This window comes from Aphelocoma coerulescens, chromosome 1 (genome assembly GCF_041296385.1).
Source record: "Aphelocoma coerulescens isolate FSJ_1873_10779 chromosome 1, UR_Acoe_1.0, whole genome shotgun sequence".
Lineage (NCBI taxonomy): Eukaryota > Metazoa > Chordata > Aves > Passeriformes > Corvidae > Aphelocoma > Aphelocoma coerulescens.
The window spans coordinates 5,196,477-5,221,203 of record NC_091013.1 but is presented as its reverse complement, the minus strand read 5'-3'; the positions used below and the strand labels follow the sequence as shown (position 1 = coordinate 5,221,203).

General features: G+C 51.3%; 1 protein-coding gene across 1 annotated transcript; it reads left to right on the top strand.

Annotated features, from left to right (window-relative positions):
* The first annotated feature begins 1,805 nt into the window (after window positions 1-1,805).
* LOC138112952 (cystathionine beta-synthase-like) lies at window positions 1,806-24,727 on the top strand. The gene is given in 18 exon segments (XM_069020640.1): window positions 1,806-1,902; window positions 2,653-3,265; window positions 3,268-3,302; window positions 5,268-5,413; window positions 8,201-8,307; window positions 10,267-10,401; window positions 11,448-11,527; window positions 12,729-12,860; window positions 13,794-13,863; window positions 15,391-15,482; window positions 16,739-16,864; window positions 17,848-17,932; window positions 19,501-19,606; window positions 20,137-20,208; window positions 21,394-21,528; window positions 22,073-22,181; window positions 22,546-22,630; window positions 24,457-24,727. Coding segments are annotated over 17 exon segments (1,755 nt in total). The 5' UTR covers window positions 1,806-1,902; window positions 2,653-3,123; the 3' UTR covers window positions 24,555-24,727.

The following is a 24,727-nucleotide window of genomic DNA, read 5'->3' as shown; positions in this document are numbered from 1 at the left end:
GAAGGGGTGGTTGGGTTATTCTGTAACTGCAATGCCCAGAAAACACAATTCTTGCTGGGGTTGGGGTTATTTGCAGCCTCTCCACAAGGGACCTGCATGTTCTCTGTCACATCAGATAGCCCACAAGAGTTTTCTGCGATGGATTACCTCTGGCAATGTTTTCCAGAGAGTTCATTTATTGCAAAAAGACCAAAGGTAAAGTCATCCCTGTGCTAATACCTACACCAGTCTTGTCTTCAAAAGTTTAATTCCAAAATAAGCATTCTGACAAGGCTTATTCTTGCCTGATCACCTCAGCAGTGGTGAAGTTTTTCCTTCACCCCTGTATTTTGGAGGAGCACAGCCCCAGCCCAGGCCAGGCGGCTCTGTGTGCTGCCCTGGCTCTGGGGAGGAGTGGGGAAAGGAGGGGCTGAAATTCTCATGGGCTCTTCCTTTTCAAGCAAAATCTGCATCCAGGTAATTTCCTGATCCCCAGCTGGTGCTCGGGAATCACCCTGGAGCAGAAGCTGTTCAGTGCTCTCAGCCAATTTAACAGTAAAGCAGTTTCATGAGAAGCTGGAGGCAGAGGTTTAGGCTGGAGGTGGCGCAGAGACTAATCCTAGGATCCCAGAGGACACAGAAAGTCCCCACCAGGCAGCACCTAATGCAATATGTCATTTCTGTCACCACCTGTGCCTGATTCAGCAAGGCCCATGCTGACACAGATGAGCTGGGTTTAAATTCCAGCACAAGACACAAAACCAGAACAGCAGCGGAATTCTAAAACCAGCACCAAATTGCTGGGGGAAGGGTTCAGAGCACTCCAGAAGATAAGTACTAATTAAAACAAACGATAAATTGCTTATCTTTTTTTTATACCCCAGTCACCTCCCCTCGCAGAGCAATCAGGTGCTGGGCACAGTGAGGTGTGGGGCAGGACCCAATCGCGTCCCTCCCGGAGCTCACGGGTGTCCACTGCCACCAGCAGATATAAACTGGGGCTGGGGCTCAGCTCAGGCACTCCGCTGACAGGTTGCAGGGGTGAGTATTGGCTTCTCTATTATCTCCTGGCAGACTCCTTGGGAAATGGGGACCCTCGGTGTCGTGGGGAGACTTGGAATTGGGCAGCCCCTGCAAAGACTGACTCTGACCTGGGGAGTAGCTGCGCTTTCAGGAAGTCCTGAATAAATCAGGCAAGCAGCAGGGAGGATTTGGCTTCACACTACGAGGTCAGTGGGGTGGTGGAGAGGGTCTTCTGGAGAGCTTGTACAGCTCCATCCTTGGAGGTTTTCAAGATCTAAGGAGGACAAAGCCCTGAGCAGCCTGGGCTGAACTTAGTGGTGCCTCAGCTCTGAGCAGGAGGCTGGACTGGGACCTCCCGAGGTCCCTTCCAGCCTGGGTCACTCCACCATTCTGTTAAACTGATGTTACATTTGTCTTGCTCAGTGACAGCAACGCCATTTCTTTAGAAAAAAACAAGAAAAAGGCATTTTGCTTCTAATGGGGAGAGCTGGCATGTACCTCTTTCTGCCTTGCTGAGTTCATCTAATTTTTCCCTCAGTTTACTTAATGAGCGTCTTGATTTTCTTCCCCTTGAAGTTATCAGAGCAGTCTGATAACCTGATAACTGCAATCTCCTATCTGCAAAGTGCTCTGTAAACATTAGCCTGTGCTCCTTGCCATGTATTTTCCTCAAGTGGCAGCAGCTGGGTGTTATCATTCCCAGTCTCTTGGCCTGCTTCCCAGCTCCAGTGGAGATTTCCATTTATCCTTTGCCCAGTCTTGTGCCCTCTCAAGATTCTCCATTCAGCAGCAGGTAACGGGGCTGTGGCAGGACACCTGCAGTGGGTCAGGTGTGTTTGGTGGCTGACCAGATCTTACCTGAGGCTTCAGCCAGGGACTGGGAGGAGTATTGGGACACAGGTAAGAGTTTTGGTGATCCACAGAGGATGTATCCATCCTTTGGTGCCCTTTCAGGCTATCTGCCATCTCATTTTGGGGGTTCTACACTTCAGGCAATTTTTAAGGTTACTTTCAGAGCCCCTGTGTGGGGTTTTGGACATATATGAATGTAAATATGAATCCAGACTCTGGGCACAGATATGCAGTGATTTGAGAGTGTTTTGCAAGTGGAAGGAGGACATCCATGCCATTCCTGCAGCACCAGGAATTACCCAGCCCTTGAGGAGAAACATGAGGAATTCTCCAGCAGAGACGAACATAGATGTTGACCTAGTCAAGGGTCAGCTCTTGTTTCTTTGTTCTCTGGGTGTCTGGCAAATAGGTCTGTAATTGCTTTGGGTGAGAGAACAAATGAACACCCCATTCTTGACTTCATTTTGCATCAGATGTCAGGGAAACTGAACACGGGGAGGAGAATGCAACCTTATTTTAGAAGGTGGGGAGCCATGAAGCCCTCCTGCACCAGGGCTGGAGGGGAGAGGGGGCTTGCGTGGTGAGGCCCTGCAGCCCCAATAATTTCACCCTCCTCCCTGTCTCTTTTCACCCCATCATGATTACAGTAGAGATGGGTATCACCAGGAAAAGGGGGGGGAAAAAATACACTCATAAAATCTATTTTGCCAGCATTTTGGGTGGTACCTGGTGGCCTCAGTTGTGAAAGCATGCTGACCACCTCTGGTGCACTGCAGGTTATCTCTCCATTACCCACAGGTGACTTTTGCTCCTTCCCAGCTAGTTCGTTAGGTAAACACAGATTTGCTTCGGGAGATACACTCAAGGCCAACACAAATCCTGGCTAGCAAGGAAATGAACCATTTTTATTCCTTTAATCCCTCCCAACGAGCAGCAGGTTTGTCAGTGGTGGGGAAGAGCACCGGGAAGCAAAGTTTGCCGGGAAAGATTTTGTCGGCTGCAGGATCCAAGGCATTTTGGAGCGACTGCCCTGTGCCCTCATGGCTTCCTGCTGCTTTCTCAGGCTGGGGATGGTGTCTGGAATAGAAAATGTGGCTCAGGGCCTAGAGGGGAGGTGGACCAGAGTTTCCTGTCTGCTTTAGTTGTGGGGCCAGGCTGCAACACGAGACTGTTGACCTCCATCTTCGGAGATGCTGCGGAGCCTCTGGATAAGGAGAAGGTTCAGCCACACACCACGGGCTGTTGCATCCCTGTGATGTTGCTGGAGTAATGGTGTGGTGTGTTTCTGTGTTCCAGAGACAGCCCAGCCCTCAGGGACCCAACCCCAGCCCCATCCTCCCAGCTGGCTTGGAAACCACTGGGGAATCACAGCACGGAGCTCGGGCTGTCCTGCCACGCTGCTGCAAAGAAACTCACGAGTGGAGAGCAGGAGAAGGATGGCAGAAATGGTAATTAAGGCTGCCCTAGGGCTCATATGTCAAGCCACAAATAATTCAGATAATCAGGACCCAGCCACAACAGCATGCTGGCCACTGTGAGTCACAGCCACTGCAGGGAGCCCGGGGACTCAGGAGGAGCAGGGCTGTGGCTTTATGGCCAGTGGGAAGATGATGCTCCCTAACTAAACTGGATTTCCCACATCCCTTCCACGTGGCAGCAGGTCTGGCCCTACTGCAGGCAGTTCTCTGTGTTTAGAAATGGGATGTTTCTTCTTCAAGCCACTGGTTTGGTTCTCTGGGGTCTCAAAACGACATCATAATTCTCAATCTGAAGTTAAACGCAGAAGAAAGGTCCAACATCATGTCATTGACCATTTCTGCTGCAGCAAAGGTAATGAAAGGGTTACACCAGCTCTAATTGCAAAATGCACCCCCACAGAGGTGTAGGGAGACAGGGCAGACAAGCAGCTTAACAGCAGCTTTCATCATCAACAGAAGTGAGACACAAGTCTCCATCCATGACCCTACAGAGCTGCAAGGTCCCTTTATTCAAAAATGGCTGAATCGAGGTAAGTTCATTCTGAGAACAAGCCAGAAGAGGAACTTCCAGGTGCCAAAAATCGTGTTTTTTCTCCATGCAGCTCGTTTCCTTAGCACAGACCGGTGGTGGATGGATTGCAGAGAAGATCAGAGCAGAGGGGGTCACACCAAATCTGCCTCTAACCCTTGTTTCTGCTATTGTTCCATAGCAGGAGCTGAGAATAAACTTTAATCCCAGACTCCTCCTTTTGTCTGTATATGAACCAGCAAAAGAGACAACAGCACAGCAAATTGCCTTCCTACAGAGCACTGATGCCATCAGGGCTTGTGTGCTTAAAATCTGCTACTGAACTCAACCTTTACAAACTTGTTTAATCCTTTTCTCACTCTACTTTTTACCTGCTCTGCCCCTGTAGTTGTTCCTGGTAATTCCATTCTGCCTCATTATTTGTTGCTTATTATTTGATGCACCTTCTCCAGCTCCCCCAGGATTTGCAGCCTGCTCTCAGCACCACCCCCTTGTCTCATGTCCAGCCTGATGAATCCTCCTCTCTTTAAGCTGTTTTACTGTGGGAGTTGCTCAGTGGCCCCAAGCACCTCTGCTGCCCTTTGCTGTTTTATTTCTGTTGGTTCTTTTGTCTCAGTTTTAATACACTTGGATGCCAGAGTAGAGGTGACCTCTGAGTCCCACCACCACCATAAAAGTATTTTCCAACTACTCCTGGGTGGATTTACCTGCAGGTTCCTCACTGCTGGGGTGAGAAACGCTGTTCTTGACCAAATAATTAAATTAGGAACATAACATTTTCTAGTGGAGGGGATGATTTTGAGATGGAAGATATAGTGGAGAAGATGCCCAGACGATGTAGGGGGTCTAGCATATCACTCCAGAAGAGCAATTTTATCATGGAATCAAGCAATTGTTAAGGTTGGAAAAGACATTTAAGGTTATCAGGTCCAACCATGAACCCACCACCACCATGTTCACCATTAGTCTATGTCCTCAAGTGCCACATCCACAAAAGTTTTGGACGCTTCCAGGGATGGTGACTACACCACTTCCCTGGGAATTCTGTTCAAATACTTTACAACCCTTCCTATGAAGTTTTTTCCTAATGGATACTCTAAGTTTTTTTCTAAGGTACAATCTCCCCTGGGGCAACTTGAGTCCATTTCCTCTTGTCACATCACTCACTCCCTGGGAGAAGGGACTGACACCCACCTCACCACAACATCCTTTCATCTGTTCATCTCCTTCCAACCTCCTTTCATCACTAAAACCCCCTTATCCACCTAGATCCATGTGGTTGAAATGCCAGCAGGATGCTCCTAGCCGCCTGGCCACTCTGCCTTCACACCCAAATGCCATTTTTTTTGCCTTCTGCCACTATTTTTCTCCCAGGTGTCTGTGTGACCCCTCTTTCCATCACATAGGAGCTGAGTAAGATGTGCCCCTTTGTGAATGGCAGTGGTGCAGGAAGCCAGGACAGCAGCACGTGGATCCTTCCCAACTTGCCCAGTAAGTGCACGTGGACAGCCACAACGCCTGCCAGCAAGTCTCCACACTCCTGTATTCCCTTGTAAGTAATTCCTCCGTGCTGCTTGTTTCAGAGTGCAGTTCAGCACCTTCTCCCAGAGGTGAAGTACTGCTGGTACACCAGGATGGTCATGGCCAGGAGCTGGTTGTTACGTTAACGATGGTTTATTTTCCAGGTGGCAAAACCAACTTAGTACCTCCCCTCCAAAAAGATCTTTCTCACTCCCTTTCATTCTGCAGAAAGGTGTGGCTGGCTCGAGTCTCAGCTCTGTGTTTTGCATCTGCTTGTTTGGGGCATCTCATTTTAGATGGCTGAGAGACATTCACAAAAATGGATTACAAGGGCCTGGGCTTTTAAATCGGTAGGAAATGGCCACAGTGCAGAGAAAAGTGCATGCTCTGAGCTGTTCCTGCCCTCACAGCAGCAGGTTCCCTCCCAGGGTGACGTGAGGGCCCAGACTAGACCTGACAAGAGGTGCTTTAATGACCCTTCAAACCAGACACAGCCAAGCTACTAAAGATAAGGCTGTCCCATAAATGTCAGGGGAACTGCAGACACGTCCCTGCAGTGCAGAGATGTAAAGCAGGAATCCAGCTCCAGCCAGTGAGGAACTGGAGCCCATGGGAGGTGCAGCACTGCTCTGCATGGTCGTGCCTGACCACATGCCAGGCAGGGCAAGGCCAGGGCACAGCCACCAGCATGTGGGTAGCCCAGAGTAGCCTCTGGGTCTGGCCCACGAAGGAGGGAGGAGTGGAATCCAGAGCCCTGGAGCTGATCCAGCAAGCTGTGCATCCAGGCACTCGCTCAGTGCAACCCCTGCAGCTGGCACCCAAGCATAGAATAGGTTCTTTTCAGTCAAAATGATTTTTTTTTTCCCCCTCAATTATCATTCTGAGCAGGATAACATTCTTGTTTTTTAACAATTTAGCATCAGGGTGCCATGGTGGTGCCAGTGGGTAGGCCATCCCACCCCCAGACAGGAGATGGAGAGATATTCCCCAACCCTGGGCATCAAACACTGTTCTGGGAATGGGGTCTGGCCGAGGAGGCTCTCACAGCACTGCTGGGGGAGGAGATGAAACATAACTCACTGTGTAGCAGGGAAGGAAATACACTGGGACACGTCACACCTTTGCAGCAGTGTGTGGAAGGGGGCAGTTTGGTTTCCCTGCTCTGGGTAAGCCACAGATGGCAGCCAACGTAGCAAAAATCTCTGGACTTCCTGAGATTCCCAGGTGAAATCTGATTGAGTTTTTGGGGCAGAAGCAGAAGGATAAGACAAGAGGCTATTTTAATCAAGAATATTAATGATTTAATTTTTTTTTCAGAGATACAGAGGCAGACTAGTTCTGATATCCCTTGAGCCAGTTCTGACCCACCATAACCTCAGCAGGAACCCCTTGCTTTGCCAGGACTGGTTTTCCCCTGGACACCTTAAGGAATAGCAAGCCATGACTAAAAGCTGGAATCTTAGGGGAAAACCATCCTTGTCCACTGTCCTGAACCGATACCAGCATCTGCAGGATGCAATCCAGATGTGTAATGCAGTAACACAGGTCACTCTCAAGAGAGCCAGGCTCTAGTGAAAGGAACTGGAGCCTCCCCGTGCCGTGGCTCAGCCCCACTGAAATCCCCAAGCGTTTCAATGGTTTTTGGATGGGCAGTGGCTGCAGCTGTGAGGGAAGTTCCTTTGTTGTGTTATTGCCTCACATTTGCAATGCCTCACTCAACGGAGGCTGCGGTGTCTCTGCAAACGCTTCCCACAGAGGGAGAGGTAACAGCACATCCCATCATTTCTGGGCTTGAGATGCAAGGAGGCTGGTTCCTCTTGGTAGTAAAGACCTTCACTGAACGCCTGTGCTCCTGCAGGGCAAAAGCTGGAGGGAGGGGTGTGAGGTCTCTAAGTAACCCAGCGTGTCACCCCTGCACCACACGGGCTTCCTGCCAGCACACAGCCACCTGCCTGCCCGTGACAGGAAACAGGAGAACTCCAGTTCAAGGGTCAAAGGATGATAGGAGGGGAGAGCTGTGCAAAGCAGAGCTGAGCAGTGAGGGAATGGGGGGGTGTCACTGGGAGAGAGACATGCAGGCTTGTGACCAGGGGCCATATGCTTGTGATCTTCATCAGTCTCTCCCCTCTGTCTTTGAAAGAGCTTAAGGACATGAATTCCCTGGCTGGATGGCAGGATGTTTTGGGCAAACATGTCTTTTCCAGGTTGCATTTGCTGTGATGTGGTTCTTGGCTTCTGCTGGAGTCTGACAGCGACTGGTAAATCCAGGCAGCTGGATTTCACTGATCACAGAGCTGCGTGCAATTGTTTGCAAAAAAACCTCCAGAACCCTCTGTGGTTTGGGCCTCTCCAATGACTTGGAGCCCTCCTTGCAAATTTGGGAGTCCTGGCCAGCAACACTTGGCCCAGAGGCAGCTGGAAATGTGGGAAGCAGAGGTGGGGCTGGGTGGCATGGAGGAAAGAGGAGGAGCCTTGTGCTCCTGGTTTGCTCACCCACAACGTGAAATCCAAAGGCTTGCCAGCATCTTCTCATTTACTCTAGACCTGGCCTAGGGCCTTGCAGAACAAGGCATTTCAGAACAACCCTTAAAATTAATCAGCTTATTATTTATGTAAAAGAGCTAACAACTCATGATGGAAAGCCGTAACTAACTCCTGGTGCCACTAATTGTTGATGGGGACTTTTTCTCTTGGAGTTGGGGTGTCTTTTGGTGGCCTTGATAAAGTTGCTGAAACCTCACTCAGATTTTCTCTTGGTTCACGCTGCATAACAGTAGCTTTGATTTGACTTCTTTTTTTTTTTTCTGCATTGTTTCAGGACAGAAGAAAAGAAGATCTTGCCCAATATCCTAAAGAAAATTGGCTGCACCCCAATGGTCCGAATTAACAAGATTGGGAAGTCCTATGGGCTCAAGTGTGAGCTCTGTGAGTGTCCCCTTCCCAGCAGGTTTTTGCATGCCACGAGGTGAGGGTGAGGGGTGGTGCTAGAGGGGGGCTTCAGAAGAGGCTCTGTGAGAGGAAGCACAGACGGGGAGGGCCAGATGTGGCTCGTGCTGGGCTCTCCTGCTTATCAGGCTACACTACAGTCATTTCTTGGACCAAACAGGAGGTTTCAAGCAGTGGTGAGCAGGGGGGTAGTGGTAGAGAGGCATCTCTCCTCCCAGATAACAGCAGCATAAGCTCAGAGCAGAGCTGGGCTAAATTTGGAGATGGATCCAAGTCCTCTCCCCTAGGAGATGTTAACATAGCACTGGTGCTGTCTCGAGGAAGGGTTGGTTTTACACTGGTCCCCTACAATCACAAGGATGACAAAACGAGATCTGTGCATGTGGACTTTTCAGTCTCCTTTCCTATAATTTCTAACCCTAATAATTAATTTAATCCAAACTGGGCAGAAAGGCAGATTCTCAGAGGCAGAAAGTGCCATGGGTGTCACACAGCTGAGTAAGGAGAGACTTGCTGAGCACTCACCCTTAATGAAAGGGCCCAGCAGAACCTCGTGGTCCTGTCTGGCAGCTGGGAATCCACAGGGCAGCCAGGCCCCACTGAGCACGGGGCACATGGAGCGTGCTGGGCTCTCCCACCAGATCCTGTCTCAGGACCTGGGATCTTTGGGCCACCAGCCCGCCCTGCAACCTCTACACTGCGCTGCCCCACACTGCCCCGAGGGGACGGTAGGAGACCATGGAAGGGAGCTGGTGGAGGTGGGAAGACAGATGTGCAGTGCCTGGTCCACCTCTGGAGCAGCGTGTCGCTTGGAGGATGTCTGGCTGGGGCAGGGGCTTTAGGTGCGGGGAAAGCCGGGCAGATCCCATTTTCTGGGATGGTGTCTCCCTCCCCTGGCACAGGAGGGAAAGGAGAGCAGAACAGGCAGGGCAGCTACACGGTCCTGTCTGAGGGATGTGTCAGCACCGAGCCTCTTCCCAAGCAAACACAGGAATACTTGCAGCACAGCTGCCTCAAGGAAGCAGCTACAGCTGGATGGGATTGCCTGCTATTTTCTGTGCCTCCAGGGACCCCTGTGCCTCCAGGGATCCCCGTGCAGCTGAAGTTGTGGCACTGTGCATTATAAAATGTAATGACGAGCACAAGATTTCTTTTCCCATTCGGGCTGCTCAGGTATTGGGCTGATTTCTCAGCCTCAGGCAGCTGTCTCTGTTAGGATGAAGTGAATGACCCCTGGAAGTTCCCATTTCTCCCTGTTGTCTGTAAAACAGAGCTCAGTAGCACCAGTTCAGTTGCAGATGTTCATCAAAGCCTTGGTAACGAGAATCCTGTGGTGTGGAGGCCCTGATTAGGACCAAGATGTGCCTTGCAATTTGAACGTGCCTTGGAAAGTTACTCGGTTTGTTGCTAGCTCTGTGAAAAAAATTGTAATTTTGTCTGACACTTGAAAATGTTCTTTCTGTTGTTTGTTTTTTTCTTTATGGCACCCCAGTCAGGACTACGGATCACTCCTGCAAAAGGTGACCTCTTAGATATCTATTAAAAACTTCAGTGCCCCAGGATAGACAGCGAGACCTTGCTGCTAGCCCTGACACTGCCTTGCCCACAGAAGAGTCCTCCAGGCAAGGCACAAGGAGTGTTGTGCCGGTGCGAGACCTCCCACCTTGCAATGACTATGTCCTGTTGATTTTAAACCCATCCTGGGCTGACCAGGTTGACTTCAAACCCATCCAGGGTGGAGGAAATTTGGGAGAAAGAAGGACTCTGCGCAGGTTATGCTGACGGATAATCCCAGAAAAGCAGATGGTGGATGCATTCCCCTGAGCAAAGGACCGTCCTGCAGAGGAGGAATAGGTGTCCTAGAACTGCAGTGAGGCCTGGGGGAGCAAGGAGCTGGTGCCTGATGGAGGCACCTCTCCCCTTTCTTTCCCTTTCCAGTGGCCAAGTGCGAGTACTTCAACGCCGGGGGCAGCGTGAAGGATCGCATCAGCCTCAGGATGGTGGAGGATGCTGAGAGGGCTGGGATCATCAAACCAGGAGACACCCTGATTGAACCCACTTCAGGAAACACAGGTGGGAAGGGCAGGGGTGCCCTGGGTACTGGGCAGGGTGGTGCTTCTGAGGAGCAGGGATTTTGAGGAGCTCTTGCACTTGCAGTTACAAGGTCGGCTCTGGCTCCAGCCGTCCCTCAGCTCCCCTCCTGGTGGCCATGGGCATCCTGGGATGCTGGCATGCCTCCTTGCTGAAATTCCTGAGGGTCCTGCGAGGGTCCCACACCTGCACAGGTGTGCCTGGAAGATCCCCTTATGGCAAAGCAGACAGCATCAGGAGCTGGGGCAACCCTGGGTGTTTTCAGGCTGGGAAGCTTTTGAATTCTCAGAGGTTCCCAGAAACCATTCCCCCGATGGGTTGGAAGAGAAATCACATTATTTTTGCCCTTGTCACTGTAACTTTTCACCCCACCATATTATGTCACCCCAGCCACCACCAGACATGAGGTGAGGGCATCTGTGGTCCCCCAGAGCTGTGTCCCAGGTGGATCACGCTGGCTTCCTGCCTGCCCAGGGCAGCTGGAATGGCACCAGGCTCCCTACAGCCCCTGGCAGTGACACACTGCTCCTTCCTGCTGCCTCACCTTCCTGCCCTAGTTGGGAGCAGCTGGTTCCATCCATCACCCTGGTGAAATCGGAGCAGAGGTGCCCTTTGCCTGCAGGGTGACAAGTGCAGCGTCCTGTGTGTCCGTCCCCCCACAACTGACAGTGCTTGAGGGGGAGGGGAAGGCACTCCTGAAGCAAAATCACCTCTCTCCTGTGTTTCCAAAAACACAGGAGAAGGCCTGAACCTCGATGAGGGAAGGGAAGCCCTGCCATTCTCCCTGTGCCACCCTGGTACACTCCTGCGAGCAGGAGGGATGCTGCAGCTCCACCTGCCTGTCAGCACATCCTCCCACACTTCCTGGTGCTCTCAGCACATCCCAGGAGGCTCATGGAGGTTGCCCTCACCTGTGGCTTGTCAGAGAGCATTTCATGGCTCCATTCAGGAACGTAGGAAGCGACGCACGTCGGTCGCTCTTGCCAAACGCTGTTGTCAACCAACTCCCTTTGCTCCCCACCACGCAGGGATTGGGCTGGCACTGGTGGCTGCACTGAAGGGTTACCGCTGCATCATCGTTTTGCCCGAGAAAATGAGCATGGAGAAGGTCAGAGCTCTGTATGGTTTTACCCTACAACTGGGAAACATCTCCTTCCCCCTCTCTCTCTCTGCCTCTCCCTTCCTGGAGCCCTCTCCTTTAAAGGCCATCGAGCCTTGCACACCCACTGCCACAGCTGCTATTTAGAAAGTGCCTCTTGAGGGGGAAAAAAGCAGCCTGTGATGGCCTGGTGACTGTCTGGTGTCAGAAGTGCAGCTGGGGTGGGGGGATAGCCAAACACGGTGTGTGGCTGCAGAGAAATGGAGCAGGATCTGCTGCATGTGAGGGGACAGAAGGAGAGGCAGGCAGGTGCCAGGGCTCTCCTGCCAGTCCTGCTCGCTTCCCCTCTGACATCTGACGGGTCACTTGGCCTCACTATGTCTTTATGGTTTCCTTTAACCTGGAGACATTTAGAGTTGCCTGAGCTGCTTTTTCAAGGTGGTGGAAGTGAATTCACTTGCACGAGAGCTGATGATCAGGTAAAATCATCATTCTGGAGATGGCAGAAACCCCTCCTTGGCAAGCCAAGGGCTTCACAGACTGCTTAGCTGAACTCATGCCAGTGAAGCCAGACCTGGACCCTGACCTGGCTAAAGAATGATCCCTTCTCCAAAGTGTCACCCTCATTTCAACCTAAATCTCACTTAAGCTCAGTCTGGATCAGATGCCACCTCCAGCTGCCATGGGATTCATCTCCAGGTGCCCTGACACTCCCTCTGTCTCACTGACAGTCACACCTCCCAGAGGAGACACCCTAGGGCCGGTTTGCTCCTTCCCTGTGCTTGGTGAGAGAAGAGAAGGGACTGTGGGCAAAAACAGCTTTCTGATCTCCCCTTTGCATGCTGGGGCTCAGATCCCAGCACACAGGAGACACTGTTCCCTATCCAGTTCCCCCTGTGCCCTTTTCCCCTGGCACCAAGGAGCAGCACAGTGTCACCTCCCTCTGCCCTGTCCCCAGCCTGCCCTCCAAGTAGGACAGGGCAAAAGGCCAGGTTTGAATCCATGTGCCAGCTTCAGGCAGGAGGTCCTGGGGTGCCAGGAGCATGTCAGAGATAGCACAGTCCCGAATTGGGCATTGTATCTCCAAATGATAAATGTCTCCTGCATGCAAAGCTGCTCTGGTATCTGGTGCTGCCCTGAGCCTGCAGGTTCGGGTTACCACCCCTGGGGGGGATCAGTTGTGTTGCATCTCCTCTTTTCCCTCCCAAAGGTCAATATTTTGAAGGCACTGGGTACTGAAATCGTGAGGACCCCGTGCACCCGCTTTGATGCCCCCGAGTCCAACATTCGTGTTGCCTGGAAGCTGAAAAGTGAAATCCCAAACTCTCACATCCTGGATCAGGTAAACGCAGTCCCTCCACTGACTTTTTCCCAACACAGTTTATAGGGTGTTCTCCAAGTGTGCCTGTGCTTGGGGGCTTCATTCAAACTGGAACCAGAGGCAGATTTAGTCAGTGTTTTATGGCATTTGAAACTTAATCACTCCTCTGCAAAGTACAGGGGGACAGAAACAAAATAAGGGACGCTTCCAAACCTGAGACACTTCTGCCAAAGCCTGGATGTGGGCAAGGCTCGGTTTTCTTGCACAATTCAAAGATTCCTTAAATTGTTTCAGATTTAACTTTGACCTGAAAAAAAAACCCCACTTTTATGCCTAGCTAGCAGCCTTTGTTCTGCCTCAAAAATAGAGCTCATGCTGTAAAGGGCAAACCCTGGTGACTCATGCCAGAGGTTCCTGCAGTGCTGGGTCTTGCACAGGAGGGCACTTGGTCTGACTGCTGAGTAAGGACCCCCTGAACTGCAGGAAAGTCAGGGAAGCTCTTTCCTTCTAAGAAAAAAGGGCATTAAAGACTGAATGAGCTTTTCAGAAGCAGCCTGGTCCATGGGTGTGAACATGGGGAGCACAAATATCAGTGTTGCAAAATCCCTCTGTGCATGAGAGCTCATGATCAGGACAGCTACTCCAGCCCATAGTTCCCAGCCTCCAAACCATCCCCACACCTAATGGGCACCAAGTGCTGGAGAGTCACTGTTCGTGGGCACGTTTAACCTTCCAGTGTGGAAAAACCCCAAGTGTGCATGGAAATCTGTCCCAAAGGGACAAGCAGGAGCAATACCTGTGACCTGTTCTGGTGGGGTGGCAGATTCCCCCTCAGCAGGGAGAGGAGGGGGCAGCTGCATGTTTTGGGTACAGCTCTGTCAGGAGCTATTGCTGGTTTGGTATTTGACCTGCTCTTCACACGGTACTCCTGCTGTTCTCTGTTGGAATAAACAGTACCGAAATCCGAGCAACCCCCTGGCTCATTACGACACCACGGCTGAGGAGATCCTGGAGCAGTGTGAAGGTACCGTCTGTGCTGTTGCCTCTACGTGCAGAGGGCTGTAACCCTCTCTGAGAGGCTTAATTTACATCATTTACTGACCTGAAAGTCTAGAAACAGCCCAAAGGGCCTCTGTAGGGGCAGGCAGTATTATCTTAATAACACTGACACGCAGGGTGTAGCAAGCTCTCCTAATCCACTCCAGATACACCTCAGCCTGCAGGGCTTCCCGGCTGTCCCCTCCCATTGCAAAAGCCTGGGGGAGGAGACCAGAGGCTTGAGAAATTCAGGCTGTACCTAAAGGGGAAAGAACATGTCTCTTGGTGGCCACAACACCTCTGTGACCTGCCAGCTGGGAACACAAGATGCCCCACGAGGCCTTCCAAGGGAATATAAATCCACCAGGGCATGGCAGGCTGCATCTGATCCAGCACGCTCATTTGCAAATCAAAACAGACTCAAACTTCACAAACTGGTGACATTGGAAGTGAGGGCTGGGGGAGGATAAAGGACTATCCCAGTGCATGTCTGTGCAGATAGGAGTGAAATTTATTGCCAGTTGTGGGAGCTCTGTAAAATGAGAACAGGACTCGAGGGTTTTAACCAGAGAGCAGTTATCAGAGCAGTGAAGCAGTCAGGTGTCAACAGGAACAAGAGTCCCAGCCTTCTCTCCACTACAGTGCTAGGATTTGCTCCAGCTGGCTGCCAGCCGTGGATTGCAGGTCCCCTTTTCCCAATGCAGCTACAGCATCAGGTTTTGAAGGTCAGGCTCCAATTCTGCTCCTACCAGTCCTAAATCTGTATAGTTTCAGCAATGCCAGTGGGGCTACATCTGACAAAGGCAGGTGCCAGGGCAGAGCTCAGCCATCCCTCCACTGTGGATGCCAACACAGGCTGAAAAGTTGTCCCTGTTAGTGATAGTCACATGTGTGATGTGCTTTGACCTGGTGTGGTTTGAAAGGGCTGGGTGTGCTGAGATTATTCCCTCCACTTTAAGCCACAGAATCACAGAATGTCCTGAGTTGGAGGGGACACGAAAGGATCATCAAAGTCCAGCTTCTGGTCCTTCACAGAACACCCAAAAAGTCACACCATGTGTCCACGAGTGTTGTCCAAACACTCCCTGAGCTCTGTCAGGCTGATGCTGTGACCACTGCCCTGGGGAGCCTGTTCCAGGGCCCAACCACCCTCTGGGTGAAGAACCTTTTCCTGATATCCAACCTAAACCTTCCTGACACAGCTTCATGCTGTTCCCTCTGCTCAGTAGATGCCAAAGATGCAGAAATCATGGAGTGCTGCAGTGGGAGATCTGGAGGTCGCCTTCATCTCCCTGCTCTGAGGCAGGATCAGCGGCGCTCAGGTCCTGCAAGCTCATCCAAACTCCTCCACGGGACCAGGCTTTGGCCACCAGCATGGCCTCTGCCTGACCTTCCCTCACATGGGGTTCTGGTGGACACAGGCTCCGCACCTGCACAGGGGCCTGAATAAAGGGGAGATCGTGCTGGGAGCTGTGCTGAGTCCCTGAAAGCCTCTCTCTCTCCTGACCCACAGGCAAGGTCCACATGGTGGTGATTGGGTCTGGCACAGGAGGCACCATCACTGGTGTCGCCAGGAAGCTGAAGGAGAAGTGCCCGGAGTGCAAGGTAAGGCAGGAGGCAGGACTGCCAGGCTTTTCATGGGATCACAGAATGGTTTGGGTTGGAAGGGGCATTAAAGGTCATCCCATTCCACCCTCCTGCTATGGGCAGGGACACCTTCCACCAGACCAGGTTGCTCAGAGCTGGCCTTGAACTCTTCCAGGGACGGGGCATCCACAACTTCTCTGGGCAACCTGTGCCGGGGCCTCACCACCCTTACAATAAGGAATTCCTTCCTAATATCCAATCTAAATCTACCCTCCTTCAGCTCAAAGCCATTTCCCCTTGTCCCGTCACTGCGTGTCATCTGCTGCCTAACCCCACAGCTCACCTGAGGGAGCAGTTGTTGTCTCCACCTATTTGTTTGTTCACAGCAATCGTGGCTTTTGTTGGAAGCAATTTGGTGATGCTTAGGTTGACCTAGACCCATCCAGGTGCCTTAGAGACCAAATTTTCCACAGCCCTACTAAAATCTCCCCCTGCCTGGTGCCTTGCCCTGTGCAGGACACTATGGGGAGCACACACTGCAAATGCTTCTCTGCCACTGCCAAACCCTCCATGCTTTAGGGTTGACATCAGTCACAATGCTCCTCCTGCAGAGCTCGTGCTTCAAGGCAGACTGGAGGCATGACAGTCACTGCTTCTCTGGTCTGGTCAGTGTGTGAGTGATCCCAGACCCACCAGAGAGGTGTGGACGCACCGCTGGAGGACTGGGATGTGAGGTTGCCTCCCTGGCTGTGTGCAGCTGCGCGTAGAGCAGCGTCACCATCCCTTCTTAACCTGCGTGCTGAGGGAGGCAACCTCAGGCCAGACACAAAGCTGTAGATAACCAGGGAAGTGTCACCATCAGCCAGCACAACTAGATCCAGAAAGGATGTCTGTATCCATGGGTTTCCACAGGTTGGAGCTCGCTGGCTGGCTTCACCCTAGAGCAGATTAAGGAGCATTGGCAGTGTCCTAAGGGTTGGGAAGTGGCAGGCTCTGCCAAAGGGGTGATGACAAACACCTTGAGAGTGATAACATTTTAAGCCACCAGTCACTTCTGCAACAGCTGAAGACTACCTAGGATCTATTTAAAAAGACAGTGAAAAACAGCACCCTTTTATCCTGGAAGCTCTCCATGCTGTCAGTGGTTAGGAATATTAATGAATGTTATGGGAAGGAAAATGCTGGTAAGGGTGTGGGTAATTTTTCCTTTGAGTTTTGTGTTTGGCTGTTTCTGGATTCCTATTTTGGTTTGACAAAATGTCCTTCCCTCAAAGATCATTGGCGTGGACCCTGATGGCTCCATCGTGGCTCTGCCCAGTGAGATGAACACGACCAACACCACAACCATCGAGGTGGAGGGCATTGGGCACGACTTCATCCCCACTGTCCTCGACAGATCAGTGAGTTACCACACAAAGAGGGGCCTCTGCCTTATCTCTGGCTTTGCATCCAGCCTTCTCCCCAGCCCAGAGGTGTGGTGGCCCTGACACATCTTCCCAGTGCACTACAAGCCGTGGTGGTGGGATTGGGACCCCAGAAGGGAGCATCTCTCTGAGTAAACTCTGGTTGTAACTGGCCCACAAGGAGCAAGTAAACAGAGGAGAAAATCAGGCATATAACACAGTGTGAGCCTCCTCTGCTCAACCTCACCAGCATTCAGAGCGTGCCCCTTTGGCTGTGATCACACAGATGTCTGCGCTGAGGCTGCTCCTCATCACACTGCTGTTTCCTGAGCCTTCTCTGCCTCAGGCACCACACACAGCAGAAATCCTGCACCATGCAGAGGCTGGAAGACAAGATCCAAGCCCTGTAGGACAGCAGATCGTGAACCTCATAGCTCTTGTTGTCAAGCTCCCTCTCAGTGTGTCAGCTGCCACCAGGCACAGAGCTTTAAATCCCTAACACAGGCTGCCTGTGTTGCCCTGGGCTCATTCTAGAAAGGTCCCTCACAGCCTCAGACCCAAGATCCTTTCTGCTTCCAGGTGTTAACTTCATCCCTGCTGTCAGCACATGCCTGTAGAGCTGTCACCTGTAAGATCCCAGGCTGATTCTTGTAGCTGGATCTCATTTTGGCAAAATCTCAACCATTAGTATAGTCTGGCCTGGGACATCGTGAACACCACTCCCTCTTCCGCATCCTGACTATGGACCTGTCAGGCATCCCTCACTCCCCAAGGAAAGGGTACTGGCTGGAAGGGTGTGGGTGTCTACAAGCAACAAACACCCTCCAGAGCATGGATGCCCTGACAAAAGCTTTCCACAAGTGTGGCAGGCAGCTCAGAGCTGCCAGATGTTGTGGGCATCAGCACCATGGTGTGCCTCAGAGGGTCGGGGTAGCCTGAAATGACATTGCCAAGACTCATCCTCCTTGCTTTCCTTTCAGGTGGTCGATCAGTGGTACAAAAGCAACGACAGAGACTCGTTCCTCATGTCCCGCAGGCTGATCAGAGAGGAGGGGTTATTGTGTGGTAAGCACCAGCCACAAGATCTTGTTCTCTTAACAAGCCCTCTGAACCTCATCCTTTTGGGACCAAAACGCTCCAGGGTAGGTGCCCTCTGTATTTTGTGTCTGCTGGGTCAGCAGGGCTGAAAGGCTGAGCCTCGGGCTGTGCATAGGTCACTGCAGACTTCAGAGGTGTGTCCCTGAGTCTGGTCTGGGGTCTGACTCACTGGCCACAGTAATTATAGAAGCAATAATTCTCCTCTTACTGGAGCACTTTTGCAGTGGAACTGGATCTTCAGGCAGTGTAGAGTTACACAGGCTGGAGGGAGGATTAGTGGGGCTTGGGGCAGGACAGGTGGGCTCTGCCAACAGCTCTGCGAGGCCGTGCTCGGTGTCACTGACACACCAGAGGTGCCAGGTTTGGACCAGGAGGGTTTGAAAGTGAAGAAAGTGTGAGATGTTCTTACTGAGTATTTCTCCCTGTGCCAACAAGCTGTAAGTGATCCCACTGGCTTCCCAAAATGAACAAGTGCCCTCACACAAACCCTGCCTGTACCCTAAGAGCCTCCACACAGCATCAGCGTGCTTTCTGCCTTCCCTGACACCAAGCAGACAGACACAGGTTTGCATCCAGGACCAGACACTACGTAGGCTTGTAGTTACATCTGATAAAAGCCCTGAGCACTCATATCCAGGGAGTTTTGGAAAAGATCAGGCTATATATATGTAATGAAACACTTAAATGTTGATTTAACCTAGCAGGCACGGAGTCACTGTTTCAACAGAAACCACTTGTTTGAACTCAACCATAATTTTTGAACAGCTTCGTGTTCCCTGAACTGCATCTTTCAGGGCCGTTCCCTCGTTTGTTTGAAAAATGTGACCCAGGGATAATTAACCTGCTGTAAAATACGTGCTGCCTCGAATGCAGTGTGTAATTGGCACACAGATAGTGGAATGTGTTTGACTTCCAGTACTCAGACTAGTGGTGGAAGAATTGCCTCTGTAAAGCAGGGGCCTGCTCTCCCTACGTGCAGCAAACCACACGCGTGCACACAGACACGGGGAGGGCTTAAGTCTTCTCATCACGTTGGCCTGGTATTCCAAGCATGAATGTAATGTTCATGGGTTTTTTGGTCTTTACAGTGCATTTAAAGCCAATCTTTTGGCTGCCAAGTATGTCAGCCAGAAGCTCTAGAACTGGTATGGTCTTCTGCTCATGCAAAGGGAGGATGCGGTGTGGGCAGCGTGTTCTGAATGTGCCTGCATGGGACCTTCCAGCCCTTGGTCTGCCCACAGAGTCACCACAAGAAGTGGTTCATGAAGTTCATGAGGTGACTTTTATGCTGCCTCAGATACCCAAGAGCCACCATATGAACCAGTCCCATCAATCCCTACCTCTGCCTGATCCTAAAGCCTACAAGGCTTCAGGATTGATTGTCCTCCCATCCCACAGTCCCAAGCCACCACCATCCCATGAGGTGCCACCTCTGTACCCTTAGCTGGGGCAGCCTGTGCTCCCCACACCAGGACGGTGGCCCTGCTCCCTGGGCAGCCCTGACACTTGTCTCCCTCTCCTTGGTACCCATCCAGGTGGCAGCTCGGGCAGTGCCATGTCCGTGGCTGTGAGAGCTGCCAAGGAGCTGAAGGAAGGTCAGCGCTGCGTGGTCATCCTGCCTGACTCCGTCCGGAACTACATGTGAGTGTCCTGCTTCCTCCCCTGCTTTCCAGCATCAGGGTGGGAGCTCCCATGGCCTTCTGTGACATGAGCTGAACCCAGATGCTCGGGGTTCTGGAGAACCACCCCAACAGATCTGATAGCAAAGCACACAGAGTGAGCCCAGAGCTGGGAGTCTCCGTCGGGCAGATCACAGGAAAAAAGCAAAATAAACAACAGGGAGAAACAGCACATCACCGTGGCAATCATCAGGGGCTGGGTGTTGGGACACTTGGGGTTTATTTCCTCTTGTCACTGACTTACTGCACAGAGCAGGACTCAGCCAAGCTGCACTTTCTGAACGTGCATGCCTAAAGTTAGGAAGGCAAATAGCTGGCGTGCTTCGAAGAGTTACTGAGCACCCAATGCTCCTGTTGCCCTTAAAAGGGGCTGAGAGCAGCCAGCTGCAAAATCATGGGAGCCCTGGGGGCAGTGCTGTGGTCTGGTGCATGAAACAAAGCACGACTTCTTCTGGAAGCCTCACACACTCGCTCTTTGTTGGTGATTTCCAGGTCCAAATTTGTGAACGATAAGTGGATGATAAAAAATGGGTTCCTAAATGAAGTCCAGGAGCACAAGCCTTGGTAAGACAGACTCTGCTGGGATAAACTGTGCTGAGGGAATCAGCTTTCTGAGTCTGGAAATCATTATCTTCAAAGGAAAGGGTTCTCTTTTAGTGTTTAGAAAAAACACAGTTAAGTCCAGACCCCTCTGGGGAGGCTGTAATATCAGCTCCTCTCTTTTGAGTGGTTATCTCTCAGCTCTCCAATCAAAGTCTGTAAAGGAGCCATTTCTGTCCCAAAGTAGCTGATCCGCTCCCACATGGCAGCCCAGGCCACTTAAACCCCCTGAAAACCTCCCTCTACTCCACATCTGATGTTCAAAGGACCATCAGGCTGCTGGGGAGGTGGGTCCCTATCGTAGCAAGCCCCTGTTTAAACATCTCTGCAGATCTTTTCAGGCAGGGGACAGGAAATTTTCACCTTCCAGAGCTGCTGGCCACAAAAGATAACCAACTCTGCTGTTCCATGGACACCAGGGGGAAAGAGTCCCCTCAAGGCAGGGACTCACAGGCAAAGTGCTGATGCCAGTTGATGTGTGGCTGGGCAAATCCCAGTTGTTTAGAAAAGCTCTTAGTTTCACTTCAAAGACAGCGGGTATTACCAATATCACATGCTCCTTTACCAAAGGTTATTGTAAAATATTTCCTAAAAACTTAGCACATCTTTTCAAGGCCTCTTATGTCTGGTTAGAGTTGCTCTTGGCCCTTCCAGGCTCTAGCATTGCCCTGCCTTTTCTGCAAGGACGCAGGTCTGAGATGTTTGAGAGGTTCTTGTGTTCCCCCACAAACAAGTTCAGCTTGTCCCTCATAAGTCACACGAGCATCTCTGCCAGGCTCTCTCCTGCAGGAGCTGCAAATACTGCCTTGTGAGGACCAAGGATACAGACCAAAGGAGTAGAACTGGTAGGTCACCCATTTATGAGCTTGAAGTGAAGCCCTCAGAAGCCTCCTTGGATTCAGGGCCGCTCAGCACCTTGCCAGCTGCTGGTCTCAGCCCTGCCTCTGGAGTTGCATGAACACTGGGCGTAGGGAAAGCTTGGCTTCAGCAAGACCTGGCCATGGTGGCATTTCTGCTTTGGGCTTAGGAGTGGGGCTGGCTTCTCAGGCAGACAGAATATCCCTCATCTCCTCTGGCCTTGCCCCCCTGCTCAAGGCCACAGCTGTGCAGCAGAGCCACAGCTCGGTGCTGCCATTTGTCTTTCAACAGGTGGTGGAACATGAAGGTGCAGAAACTGAATCTCTCGGCCCCTCTCATTCTCCTCCCAGAAGTCAGCTGTCAAAAGGCAATTGAGATCCTCCAGGAGAAGGGATATGACCAAGCTCCTGTTGTTGCTGAGTCAGGGTAACTATTTTTGCTCCCTACAGAGACGGGCATTCACACAGAAAAATCTGATGAAGCTAAAGTCCCATTTACTGATTCAGAGTAGGGGCTCTTGTGTTGGACTCTGATGCGTATTTTTAAAAAGACCTTCTGTCTCCTTGTGAAGATTCATCAATAAAACTCCTGTAAACGAGCCTGTTAAAGCCCAATCCAGTGCCCACCAAACTCAGAAGATGCTGGATCAGTGCACAGGCAAGGGAGCCCAGAGGAGCGGTGAGGGCTTGGGGGAAACCCACACAAATAAGCAACTGGGGAACCCACGGGTTTTCCTGCTCCCAGCTGCTGAGTCCTGGACTGCAATAGCACATTTTAACTACTGTGAAACCAACAGCTTGGTGAGGACAAAGACTTTCTTGTCCTGTTCAAGTGAGGAGAAACCTGGTGCCTCCCATTGACTGCAGCAGCAATTTAGTCACTGACTTCAACCAGAGCAGTTCAGCCCCTACATAAAATGTGTGTTCTACCTCAGGTCTGACCATCTGGAAAACTCCCTGTTCCCTTACAGGCATATTTTGGGAATGGTGACCCTCAGCAACACCCTCACCTCCGTGCTGGATGGAAGCGCGGAGTTCTCAGACCCTGTCACGAAGGTCACCTACGACCAGTTCTCCAAGGTACCACTGAGGCTGGGGCTGGTGTCAGCCTCTGTCTGGGGACAGGGAAAGAGGAGAGGTGCACCACCACCACCCTGGGATGTGAGGGGAGCTGGGAGAAGAGGTCGGTGAGAAGGCAGAGAGAGGTGGGGAGGGCGATGGTGACATCTTGGAGATGAAAGTAAGAACAAGCACCTGTAAAAACTCTGCTGAGCCAGCAGGGTTCAGATATGGGAGCCTTCACACCAGGAGCCAAGTGTGGGAATGTCCACCCCCAATCCTATGCTGACAGGGGATTTCATCCACTTGGGGAATCAGCACAAATCAGAGCCCAGCCTTTGCCAGGTCAAGTAAAATGTTAAATGTCACTTTTTGTCCTGTTTAGATCGGCCTGGAGGACAGCCTTGGGAAGCTTTCCTGCATCCTGGAGAACGACCACTTTGCTATTGTTGTACACGAGCAAATGCAGTGTAGGTATCTGCAGGGACTCCCCACAGGCTTGGCACAAATGTTTGAGAGGGGAAAGGGAAATTCTCAAGCTGAGCGTGGCAGGTGTCAGTGCAGCTGCTGCACCTGTGCAGCCCCCGAGCCTCTGCAGGAGGGATTTTGCTCTGCAAAGCCCTGGAACTGCCCACTCTTCCCCCATGTCTCTTCCTGACACCCCAGGGATGAGGGGAGGGGGGCAAAGCAAGCAAGGAGGAAATTAGGGATCTCTGTAGACTTCTGTAGCCCAGGGGCAAGGTTGGAAGGAGCATTTGGCCACATTAGGTAAACCCTGGGTGGAATTCAGGCATGTAAGTAGAGAAAGCTGAGACAAATTGGGTCAGGCTGTGAGCAAGCCCTGGGGCATGGGGCATCGGGGGCACTGATGTGTGAGTCTTACCTGGGCCATGGCTGGGTGTAGGGATGCTCTGCCAGTCTGGGGGCACCATTAAAGCAGGTTTGGTTTATTCTCAACCCACTGCACAGCCACCTTCCCCATGGTGCAGCAAACCAACCCAGCAGAATCCCCTGCAGCAGCACCAGGGCTGCTGACACATCAGGGGCAGCAGGGATCACCCCTTGTTCCTCCTCTGACCCAAAAAAGGTGTGGTGGCAGGTGCTGCTCAGCAAATCTGACCTGACACACCCTTCCAGCACAGTTACACCAAAAGTCTTTTAGAAGTACAGATTTGACCTTGGCTGGGAAAAGTGAACAACATGAAAAAGCAGTCAGAAGACCCATGTTTTAGGTCTTGTGAATTAGAGCTGAAGGGTGTAATTATGCTGATTGGATGGGATTACACACTGAGCATGCAAAGCATCCCTCAGGTGAGCAGGGGGTGACACTGCCAGCAAGGGGCTGCCTGCTCAACTTAGGGCCTCCAAAACCCACCATGCCCAAACATCCCAAACCTTTGTCTCCAGGGCCTGCTTCCCCGAAGCCCCATCAGCTCCAAAGCTTGCAAGTCCATCCATGTTCCCACAGCAGGTTGCAAACAAAAACCTGCCACTCAAAATCACCTTTGATGCACACTTCCAATTCAGTCACCAAAATTAATGCCAGGCAGAGTTTCCTTTCTCAGCTAGGTTATCATAAAATAAGGAACATCTCTTTTGTGTCACATTTTGATATAAATTAAAAGGTATCAGCAAATTAAGTGGCACCCACCAAAAAATAGCAGCCAGCTGTCTGCAGCACCTCTTGCTCTGATTTTCAAACAACACTCACCTTCTTTTCCAGAGCTGCTGTTTTAATGCTGTCACAGTTACCCTCTTATTTATTACTTTCTTCCCACACCTTTGGAGCTTGCATTTTATCTTGTGTTTGGACTCTGGTGGCTAGTTTTATTTTTATTTAAGAAAACATTTATCAGACAGTTAAAACAATTATTGAAGTGCTGTTTCATTAATGGTGGTGTAGGATGTTATGAGAACAGAGTAGAAAAGTGCCTCACTGCTGCTTTTAGAGAGTCTCATTAGTTTGCTCTAAAAAGTTTTGTGGTGATAGGAGCAGGACTGGAACAGAGGTTGGCTAAAAACAACTGGGAAATTAAGCTTCCTGCTCTGGGAAAGGTGCATTATTTGCAGCAAAAACCTCTCTGGTGTGATCACAGCAACCTGACTGAGGCTCCATCAGTCTTTTCTGTGGAGGTAGAGCTCAGACAGACACTGTCCCTGTTAAGGTTTTCTTTTAATAAATGAACAGCAGCAGCCTCTGCACGGCTGGAAGATGGTGGTGGTGAGGGGGCTGGTGGGGGTGGGATGTTCTTTTGTATTTTTTTTGCCACTAAGCTGGAATTTTCTGTGCTTCCAGTCAGTGGAAATGGCAGCTCCCTCATGAAGCAGATGGTGTTTGGCGTGGTCACAGCCGTGGACCTCCTCACCTTTGTCAGCAGGAACAACAAGAAGTAGCAGAGCAGCTCAGCTGCCCCCACCTCCTCCGGCAGGTCCAGGTGTGGCCCTGAGCCCAAACCACCTGGACAAGGGAGCCTCTGGCCCAGTCCAGCCAATAGTTTCTCACAATGCCTAGATGAAAATTGTAATGTATAATATTTGTCTGCCAAATGTCACCCACAGTATCACTA